The sequence below is a fragment of the Miniopterus schreibersii genome (assembly GCF_964146895.1).
Source record: "Miniopterus schreibersii genome assembly, chromosome: 17".
Taxonomy (NCBI): domain Eukaryota; kingdom Metazoa; phylum Chordata; class Mammalia; order Chiroptera; family Miniopteridae; genus Miniopterus; species Miniopterus schreibersii.
Window position 1 is genome coordinate 39,502,052 of NC_138117.1, and position 11,060 is coordinate 39,513,111.

At 52.8% G+C, this 11,060-nt stretch overlaps 1 protein-coding gene across 1 annotated transcript in view; it reads right to left on the reverse strand.

The window, feature by feature from the left end:
- The window catches only part of ZFAT (zinc finger and AT-hook domain containing), a 133,652-nt gene extending 127,100 nt beyond the window's left edge, over positions 1-6,552 (reverse strand). The window contains exon 1 of the mRNA XM_081116469.1: positions 3,682-6,552. Coding sequence (XP_080972595.1) covers positions 3,682-3,700 — 19 coding nt within the window. The 5' untranslated portion in view covers positions 3,701-6,552. The remainder of the gene's footprint in view (positions 1-3,681) is intronic.
- Between the last annotated feature and the right edge of the window lie 4,508 nt (positions 6,553-11,060).

Sequence of the window (11,060 nt, forward strand, 5' to 3'; positions counted from 1 at the left end):
AAGTGATAAATACGTTCAGAACAAAGGGCCCACGGTGCACTCCCTACTAGGGGCGCGCACACCAGTGCCATCTCCATCCCTCCAAGGGAACCCCACAACACTTGCAAAAGGGGAGCAATGGGCAGAGGCAGCACATCCTGGGGGGTTACCTCCTAAACCTGTCTCCAAGGCCCCCCCTTCTCTCCCTGACTTCCCAGGGAGCCAGAGCAGCCCAGCCAGGCTCTCCTGTTGCTGCTTCTGTGCCCTCCCTTGTCTCACTGTCCCAAGGACACTTTTGCTGACATCGTGGACCCAATACCCTTTGGCTCAGGGCTCTGTAGCCCTTCCCTTTGGATATCCCCATACTCTTTTAATAAATTTAGTTGTTCTTTATTCACCTGTCTGAAATGGCCATTTAGCCTGCCCGCACACCACTCACTTTAACCTCTCTAACAGTTTGCTGCTCCACTTGTTACATGATTTAAAAGAACAAAGAAAAGTCTGTTATCCAATTTAAATTCCATTTTTATATTAACATGCCAAGCATAACCTTTTTATTATCAGCAAACTTAATGATCTATATATTTTATGTTCCTTGAAAAAACAAAAAGGGAGGCAACTTCAAACCTGTAATAAATGTTTACTATGTCTATTTGCTTCACTCCCAGGTTACTACTTTTTCTTTTAAAAAATTAATCAGCCCTGGCTGGGTGGTTCAGTGGGTTGGAGTGTCGTCCCATGCACCAAAAGGTTGTGGGCTCAATTCCCAGGCAGGGCATATACCTGGGTTTCGGGTTCGAGCCCCAGTCAGGACGCGTACCGGAGGCAATGGAACAATGTTTCTCTCTCACATTGATGTTTCTCTCTCCCTCTCTCTCTCTCCCTCTCACCCTCTCTCTCTCCCTCTCTCTCTCTCTGCCCCTTCCCCTCTAACATCAATAAAAACATATCCTTGGATGGGGATTAAAAGAATAATACTCAAAGTCTGTCTCCCTTTCCAACCACAGATGTTTTCAGGAAGCACATGGGTGACGATGCAGTGAAGCTGTACAGCGGACAGGAGACGGGGTGCAGGCGGGCAAGGGAGAGACAACAGTGGGGTACGCAGTGCACGTGCCCCTGCTGGACAGGGCGCAGGATTCTGCCCCCTTTGGCATAACGAGGGGCAGGGTCCAAGAGTTCTGTGAGGCCTCAGGTAAGGAACCTGGTGCGAAGCAGATCTCTGGACCCAGCACCCTTGTTCCTCCCACCCTCCCAGCTGTTCAGCCCTTACAGCTGACACTTGCCCTAGAGAAATTTCGAGGACAGTGAAAGTTTAACAGAATAAACAGCTGAGAGCAAAGTGAAAACTTAACTCTAGACTAAACTCCCTCCACGAAATTACATCAGCCCCTCTTGACGGAGGGTGTTCAGAGGTGGCACAGGACCCTCCAGAAAAGGAGACGCACTAGGAGATTCTTTTCAATATGTCTAACTCATGACTGCCCTTGCCCTAGGCAGAAACTCTGTTCTACCTAAGGATGGCTATCTTAAAAAATTATGTGAATTACAAAATAAGGGAAGAAAACAAACAGGAACCATTTTATAAGGCAAAGGAGAGACCAGCTGAAAAGGCAACAACTCGTAAAAAATCTCCAGTTTCCAGGGATGACCGTCTCAGCTAGTTTAGCACCTAAAAGCTGGCCTCATAGACCATATGCAACTCCGTCTTGCACTGCCTCTCCTAAATTATAACAGAGTGAAACAGGAAACTTCAGGAATTAGCTGACCACAGGCTGACAGTAATACATTTAAAAATATTACCTTTTCTCATTTATTGTAACCAGAAAGTGAAGGAAACGATGAGTGTCCAGGCTTCTTTTAAAAACTGTTAAGTCAACTCCAGAAGAGGCGAGGTGGGCCATTCACTTCATGTATCAGTGGTAGCTGAATGGCTTGGGAGAGGGGCCCCAAACCAGGGAGAAGCCTTTATTTTAAGTGTGGACAGAAAGCGGGTTCTAGGGAAAGAAACCTCACAGGGTGATCTGATCATAAAGTCCGACCCGGGCAAAGCCTTGCTTTTTCCCGCATTTTCACGTAACCTTCCTTACATCTCCTCCTTCATTCCAAATGCATAAGAGAGCTGAAAACCATCAAACCTGAAAGCATTTTCAGTCTACTGAGGTGAGATCTGGCTTCCACACATATCCTCTGCTTGGCTCAAGTACATTATTATAAAAATTGTCTACAGGTTTGGATATTCTTATGTCGACTTAAGAAAGCCTGCCGGGCTAGTTCAGGGCCCTGGACCTCCACTCTTGGCTAGGGGTCCAAATGCTGTGACCCACACCAAACACGCCCAAATCAGACACAAAGCCAGGATGCTGGCAGCACCAGGGCCTGAGGGCTGCTTGCCCCTGCGGGGTGTGCAGGGCACCGTCTAGAGCAGTTGGCTTGAACTTAGGCCAAGAAAGGTGTCCCTGGGGGTTAGGGGAGTGGCACCCAACAGCCAGCAAACATAAGGGCCGGGTGTCTTCTGGGAACACTCACTAAAGCTGCTTCAGAATGAATCCGGAGGCTCAGAAGCAGCTAGAGAGAGGCAGTTGTGGATGGTAAGCCCGGTGACATTAAGTTTGCATTTGCAAAAGGGCACTGGGCTCTGCAAGGAAACCAGACTGGAAGGGGCGGGAGGTGACGAGTTGCTGCATTTGTGCTTTCATTCAAAAATACATATATATTAAAAAAAAAAAAATACATCTGAGCACTTACTATGGGCAGGAGTTTGAATTCCACTTCAAAATTGAAGGGGGTCGATTCTGAAAGCCCCAGCTCTGCCATTTTAAAACGGGACGAAGCTGACCTCTCTGAACTTTTGTTCATCAGTAAATGACACAAGAATTAGGGTTCTTGGGAGAACGGAGCAGCAAACCGCGAGGCAAGTGCTGGGGTGTGGAAGCTGCTGTTAGCAGATGGAGGCTGCCCCGCTCAAGGCTGTGGGACTTGGACCCTGAGGCCGGCCAGCTGAGAGGCTGCTTCAGCCGGGAAGCCAGAAACCAGAAAAGGCTGCCTGGAGGAAGCAGCACTTGTGCCTAACTTTAAAAAGTGGGGAACGAGGCCCCCCGCAGAAGGGAGCAGCAGGTAGAGGGTAGATTACAACTTATCACAGCGTGTTACAAGTCACCAGTGGCGACCCTAATCCCTTGGTTTATTGCATCCTCTACAGGACACAGGGACGGCTTTCTTTCAGCAGCTCAACTGAGCCCTGTCCCTTCAAAGCATAAAGGAGCTGCCCACTTCCCAGAGGAGGAAACTGAGGCCAGGCACGAAGGCGGCACAAACATCCGGCCAAAAAGCTGCAGCGCCGGGATTCGAACCTGCCGCCCAGGGCCGCGGCCGACCCGCCGCTGGCGCGCGCCCAAGCCCGGCCCGTCGCCTGGAAACGGCTCGCGCACGCGCGCACCGGCCGCCTCTCCCGCGAGCACCCTAGTTCCATTTTCCTTTTTTCTTGATAAAAGCCCTAGGCGGCGGGATACTGCCGCGGACGGCGCGTGCGGCCGCAGGACGCCACTACGTCCGCTCTCCGCCCCGCCGCGGATCCCTCCGCCGCCCCGCGGCCTCCGCGCCGATTCCTGACTCCGAGCCCGGGCCGCGCCGGCAGGCGCCTCGCGCGCCGCCGCGCCCCACCCCCACCTCTTCTCCACCCCAACCCCCAGCCCCGCTCACCTGCCGCCCGCGTCTCCATGGCAACGCCCCCACCGCGGAGAAAAAAAAAGCCTCGGGCTCTTCCGGGCCCTCTCCCGTGCCCACCGACAAGGCGGGGCGCCTCGCTGATGCTTCGCTTTTTATTTTTATTTTTTTAAGAAAAGAGCCGGCGAGGTTATGGCGAATCTGCGGCATCCAACATGGCGGATGGAGTCTTCGCCCTCCTCTTCCCGGGGCGCTGACGCCGGCGTCGCGGACGTCAGCCTCGGATGACCCTCCCCCGGCGCGAGCGCGGCCCGGAGGCTGGACCACTGCGCATGCTCGCGCCGGAGGCCGCGCTTTGCACGCGGCTCCGCCCGCTCCGCCCGCTCCCGCGCTCCGCGTTTTGAACCCCTCCCGGGACGGGGCTGCGAGTGCCCGGGGTGCGGGCTGCGGGACTCCGGGCTCCCCAGGCAGCTGCCTGCAGCCCGAGCTCGGGCCGGCCTGGCGCGGAGCGGCCGGGCTGGACGGGGAGGGGCGGCACCCAGCCCTGCCCTTTGCTGACTGGTCTAGAGCAGCGATTTAACTTTTCTCGGTCTGTTCACCGGTGTCAGCCCGGCGGTCACGGCTGCCTCCCTCTCTGGTTGCAGCGTCTCCCAAAGTGGGGTGCTTTCCCCGCAGGGGGTACCAGACGATGCAGCCCATGCCGCCAGAATTAACCTAGAACCACGCGGAGAAGGCGCCTCGTCTCCGCCCTCCTGAGGGTCAGGTCTGCGGGGTGCGAGGGCGCCTCTGAGCCCCGCTCCCGGCCCTGCTCCTGGCCCTGCTCCTGGCTGCGGGGTGCGAGGGCGCCTCCGAGCCCCGCTCCCGGCCCTGCTCCTGGCTGCTGGGTGCGAGCGCGCCTCCGAGCCCCGCTCCCGGCCCTGCTCCTGGCTGCGGGGTGGGAGGGCGCCTCCGAGCCCCGCTCCCGGCCCTGCTCCTGGCTGCGGGGTGCGAGCCCGCCTCTGAGCCCTGCTCCTGGCCCTGCTCCTCGCTGCAGGGTGCGAGCGCTCCTCGGACCCCCGCTCCGGGCTCACACGCTTCCTGCTGCCCAGAGGTCATGACCTTGTTTTCGGGTTTTGATGTTAAGGTAGTTAGCTCTGCCACTTCTTTCAGATCTCTGCTCAAATGACATCTCCAGGGGTCCTCCCAGACCCACCCCTGTGAAGTCACCCTCCTAAATAACTTTATATTTTCTACATAGTATCTATTACTATCTGGCATTAATTTTTCTCAGTTGCTCGCCTTTGTCCCTCTCGGTCACCCTTCAGCCCCAGAAACGAGAACTGAGCCTGACAGCTATTTATTGAAGAAATTAATGAGTTTGTGTTGCTTGTATTAAGTTTATCTTTAGTTCATAACAAATGATAGTGTTTGTTTTTTCATTTACAGTAGTAATAAGTTTTCTTTTTAAATACAACTATATATATTTCTTTTCAGTTAGTCAACTTAAAGGAAGCTGTACCCATGATGCAGAGACAAGGCAAAAAAAAAAAAAGTAAAAGTGAAACTCACTGGAGAAGGCTGGGAAACACTGGTTTATTTTTATGGTTCCCCTGAAGGGCTAATCTTTACCTGTCATGTCTTTTCCTGGAAATGACCTCCCCTCTGCTGCTGCTCAGTTGGAAGAAATTCCCCTACAGACAGCCCTACCGCTCGTACCCGGGCTCCAAGCTCTCACGCGGCCTTGCACGCCTCACATCCATCACACTTACCTGCTTGCACAGCCCTCGGGGAGCTTCCAGAGCACAGGAGAAGCATGGCCCACGGGTCCTCGTCATCCTTGCTTCCCAGCGCCCACCACACAGCAGCACTGCTGGGTGAGCACACTCACTTCTGCCACCTGTTTCCAGTAGCAACACTCCCTGGAAGGCGAGCTTCAGGTTGATGCCATCTGACTTCTCAGGAGCCTTTCTGCCTGCTCCTTAATCCTGTTCTTGGGATCTAAGGAGTCATTCTAAGACCCCACATTTGCCCATTAAATACATGCTCAGAGATATCGCTGCTGCCCCTCCTTTCACCCTCACAACAGAGAGGTTCAATTGGACAGGTGAGACTATCATTCTTTTGCAGATGAGGAAAGGAGTGTTCAGAGAGGTTATGTGCCTTCTGAGCTCACACAGCAAGTCCATGAAGACCAAGGTGTGGAACTGGTCTCTCCATGCCCAGTGTTCTTCCTGCACCACCACATTGCCACCCGGATGGTCCAAATTACCCACCACACTCTCCAAAGCACCAAATCCAAGGCAGTGGGAGGGTTATTGTGATACACCCACCACATCTCCATTACTGGCTGGGTGGAGCCCATCCCAGTCTTTAATTTGGAAAGGACCTGCTCAGAAAGCTGCACTAATGAGCTTTTCCTTTCAGAACTATAAATATTTACAGTCATCGCTATTTTGCTGTGAATCGATCTCCTTCAGGAAACTAGAGTTTTTCTGGGCTGCTGACAGCATTGATTTTGTGTTGATTGCCTTTCTTGCAGTGGCATTTAAATGATATTTATTGATTAGCAGATGGATTGTTCCTGGGTGGAGCCAAAATGAATTTTGGAAATGAAGCAACTTAAAATTTATCTCAAAACCCCATTACCTCAGACTATATCGAAGTCAAATCTAAAAAAGAAAAAAGCAATTGTGGACACTGGGCGATGGCCCTGGGTTATTGGGACCACTATGATTTTCTCCGCCATTCCCATGGCATTTCCCTCCTCTCTCCAAAGAAGAGTCAATGAGCACCTATTATTACTGAAAACTGCCCTGGCCACGGATGCAGAAATGACCAAGTCCCTTTCTAAGGGACCAGATTTGCAAATGGAGAGATGAGTCCACCCCTGGCTCGTCCGTTACTTTGCTGGGTGACTTGCACATTTTCAATCAGCAAAATCTCAAAATGCCTTCAGTTAATGAAGAGGCATTAGTGGAATTAAATATAAATTGCTTGAAATTATATAATTAATGGCATCCTGCTTCCATGCTGGTCCCTAGAGGAGACGAGCCTCCCAGATGGCCCAGGGGTGGCAGTCAGCCGCTCACGACCGCACATGGATGAATCTGTGGCAATAAATTTATCAACATGAAATGGCATTTAGTTACAAATCGATAATTAATTTACATAATTGAATGTATTTGTGTCAATAATTTTATAATTATATCCAACAGCTGTGTGACAACAATAATTTTCATTACATGAAAACAGGATAATTATATGCTTTTTTTTCAAGAGAGAAACACTGAGCAGTTGCCTCCTGCACACACCCCGACTGGGAGTCGAACCTGCAGCCTCGGTATGTGCCCTGATCTGGAATCAAACCCACAAACTTTTGGTGTGCGGGACGACTCTCCAACCAACTGAGCCGCCCAGCCAGGGCACACGTGCTTGTGTAAGATGCTTTCCCGGTAAAGGACACATCCACGTGACCTCAAAATAATGACCCTCGAGGCACAGAGCAACGATAGAGTCAGAGTTGGGGGTAATCACAGCCTGGGTCAAGTGCTAAAAATCTGAATAGGCACGCTGAAGAGTCCATTTAAAATTGTATGAAAGAAAGAGCATAGTTATATGAGAAGAATCCGAGCAGTCTCACTGTGAACATGATTGTGACCTTGGGAAGCGCCATCTCTCCTAGTTCTGTCTTTTCAGTGGCCATCCTGTGCCACCTAATGCCCAGTCCACTGTTCCCTCAGCACCCACATATTGATCTCCGCAGCGTATTTCATTAGCAGTCGCCACAGCTCCTTCAGAGAAGCTGAGTCCCTGTTGGGAGCCAGAGAAAATCAGAGCGGCCTGAAACGCAGTTGCTATTGCTGGAGAACCAGGCTGGGCTGGTGCTGAAAAGACAGAGGAGGCCTCTGAGAGAGAAAGGGCGTCCCTCTGTCCAGGTTGTGGCAACTTGCGTGTCACAAAGAATAACTAGATCCACAGCTGCTGATCTGCACGTACAGCCTGAGTCTATGAAAAGCCCCAAGTCCTCAGTGATAAAGAGGAAAGGTTAATATTATCTGTAAATGTATAATTACAATGCCGGTTGTAATTCAACAGGTACAAATAGGATATTTTAGTAAGTAGGTGAGTTTGGCCTATATGGGATGGTCCATATACCTGTGCGTGAAATGCTGGGTCTGTGTAAGTGGAGAAGAGCAGAGAAGCTGCCTATGAGTAAGTCACAGGTTTCCAGAAAGAGTAGGAACTGCACCAAAACCAGGAAGGGCAGGACCAGACCACTGATCTCGTAAGTAACCAGGTAAAAAGAGTTTAGTCATTGGTTTTTCAAGTTCATGGATTAGCCAGATGTCCTAGGAGAATGGCGGGTAGATTAAACTGTGATAAGTCCCTGGTAATTGAAATGAAATGCTAATGATGCATAATGAAGTTAATTGTAAACTGAGGCAGAACATCATGAGCCCAGGGTTCAAGGTACATAGCGGTGAAGATTGCAAGAACGGCTCCTCAGTCCTGCGAACGCAGCGGAGGGACCTGGTCTGAGACACGGAGCCCCGAGAGTATGCCTGCCCCACCCCACCGGAGTCGCCTTGAAGGATTCCACGTTCCAGCCGAGAATCCACCGGCCACCGGCCCAGAGGCTGTGACTTGCGTGCACCTGGGAAGGAGATCACCTTTCTCTTTGGGGTCTGATATTGGAAAAAATACAAAAAAATACATTTTGAGGGAATAACAAATTGACCAGAACAATAGTTAAGGTTTTGACAGATGGGCTTAGGTACTGGTACAGTGCAGCTTCTGTGCTTTGCAGGTGTCTGAAGCATCCAAGGGAAGTGACGCCAAAAACATTGGAAACAGGACAATTTGACTAAGTGTGTAAATGTTTGAGGCAATTTATTTGTAAGGATTTAAGTTTTGATCAGTCAGTATTTAAACAGTTTAGAGAAAAAAAATTAATAGATTCGTAAGCATTACTACATTGACTTTAAACCAACTATAAGTAGTAGCACTGGGGCACGAAAAAAAATGAGGGTCCCAACAACAAGAAGCAAAGAACGGGAGAGCCACCAGAGCCCGGCACAGTGCCGGCCCATTGCGGGGACCCGGTAAACAGTGGTTGGCAGGGGGTGAGCAGATGGTGGGAGGGATGGCCCCTGGCGGTGAACCCAGCAGGTAAGGAGAAGGGACTGTGCGTAGCTGAACACTGATTTCGTGGCGGCTGTGTTTCAGATGTTCAGAATAGAGAAAAACACTTCAAAGAAGTGTGGGCACCTGGGTGACCATGGCCAGAGGGCTGGTTACATGCATGGTTCCTGGAAGTACCACACGGCGGCTTCAAAGAGGGAGACCACAGAAATGTGGCGCAAGGATGTGCTCCGAGAGTGTCGCTGGGGGAGGCCGGGCGCAGCGTCCGGGCCACACTGCTGTTGTTGGACAGTTTTCTAGGATACACGTGGGTCGTGCGGGGAATGCCAGGGGTGGCAGTAAGCAGGCATTTGCAGAACCCCGAGGTCCGTGATTCGGTTCAGCTCTTAGTTTGCTGTGCAACCGTCAGACCACATCCAGCGTTTGGGGCCCAGGAAATCTGATCGCCAGGATTAGCTGCTGTGGAAGTGAGTTATCTCGCTGCTGCCAAAGTGGGTGGAGAGGAAACTCCGTAAAACAAACAGCAGGACCAGCCTCCCAGCGCCTGCCAGCCCTTTCCTGCCCGCCCTGGACACGGCTTTCCTACCGCCCGGTAGGGAAGGGAGGGTGTGGAGAAGCCTCACCCCAAAGACGAAAGAACAGCAAACGAAAGTGGTCAAATGGCTTTCCCAGCGGCACACAGTCTCCTGTGGACTGGAAACGGGGCCCAGTGACAGTCGGTCCAGGCCTTTCTGCAGGGACCCTGGATGGTCCACTCCGGCTCTCAGCAGTCGACAAGGGACTAGGTGATGAGCGTTTCTCACCTGCGCCCCGAGGCGTGAGGACAGGAGGCCGGCGGCGGGGAGCGGCGCCCCTGCGGGGCATTCAGCCAGGGCCAGGAGGAGCGGCGTGGCAGAGAAAGCTCAGGACTGGAACCGGCCAGGTCCCTGAGATGCCGCCCTGCAAGCCGCTGGCCTTTGTGTGACCCCAGGGCATTCACGTGTCCCCAGGATTCCTGATGCGTGTCCCGTGAGCGTGCTGTTGGAAGTGGTCGGCAGCTTCTCTTCTCACAGCAGCCTCGCGTTCAGGGCCAGCTGCTGCGCCTGCCGGCCTCGGCCTCAGCCTCACCTCGCCACTGATGCTGGAAAGAGGGGAAGGAGACGTCCTGTTGGAATAAGATTCTCACAAAGACCTTTTCAGCCAAAGAGCTCGCAGCTAGAAGAAGAGGAAGAAACAGGGCGGAGGAAGCGAACGTCCCGGTCCCCTTGGTGGTTTATAGTGCATGAAACTGCTTCATGTCAAAGCCAACAAGTTACTCCTCGCCTAACGGCTGACCCTTTCTTGGAGATGTCAGGCCTTTTTACAACTCTCAGCCTTTGCATGTGTCTAGAATATTTTTCCTGCATTTCTCCACCTGTTGGACTCCTTTACATCCTTCAAAACCCCAACCAAATGTCCCTGGCTCTGGGAAGCCCTCTTTGCTCCCCAGGCAGAGTGAGTGGCTCTGAGGCCTTCCTCACGATTCTTAGGCGCTGTGCTGGGCTGGCTCACACACCGGTCCGCAGGGCACTGCCTCAGCCCGTCTCTGTACAGCCTCTTCTCCAGGAAGGTGAGCTGAAGAGGCTGGCGGGGAGCTGACCAGGTCGCGGAAGGAGCTGAAAGGCCTCCTGGGATGCTGGCTGAGCAACACCTGGGGAGAGTTCATTCCGAAGAAGGGGTCACGCCGTTCACTCAGAGTGCCGGCCAAGCGCCCGAGCTGCCTGCCAGAGATGCACAATGTCTGCGCCCGCTCTGCCCTCCAGGACGGCAGGGCTCTCTGAGGGGTTGATGCCTCAGACGACGAGTGGGCACAGGAGAGAAGAGCTTGGGGGCGGCAGCAAGGGGCACAGAACCCAGCCTGAAAGGTCAGGGAGATCACTGGAGGGCGTAACTCAAGCAGCTGGGGGTTCAGCAGGGAGAGCGCTTCCGGCAGAAGGCGCAGAGAGAAGAGAGAGCGTGCTGGACGCAGGGCGACTGGTCCTGGGGGAGGCCAGAATATAAGAAAGCAGGGTCACCCTGTTACTTCAAAGGTGACTTCCTTGGCCACTATCGTTCAGGTATTTGTTTTGGGTTGTCCCTCCACAGCCTCAGCCAAAGACAAAAGGTGACTGGGCGCAAGCTGTGGCCTGACCGGGCCCCTGTGACCTGCAGCTTATGTCGCCGAGACTGCTGTGTGGCTCGAGCACAGCGGGCCCAGAAGGCAAACAAGAGGAGGGCCAGGATGTCAGCTCCTGCACCTCAAGGTGACTGACGCGTGCTGAGAGCCAGAGGGGGAA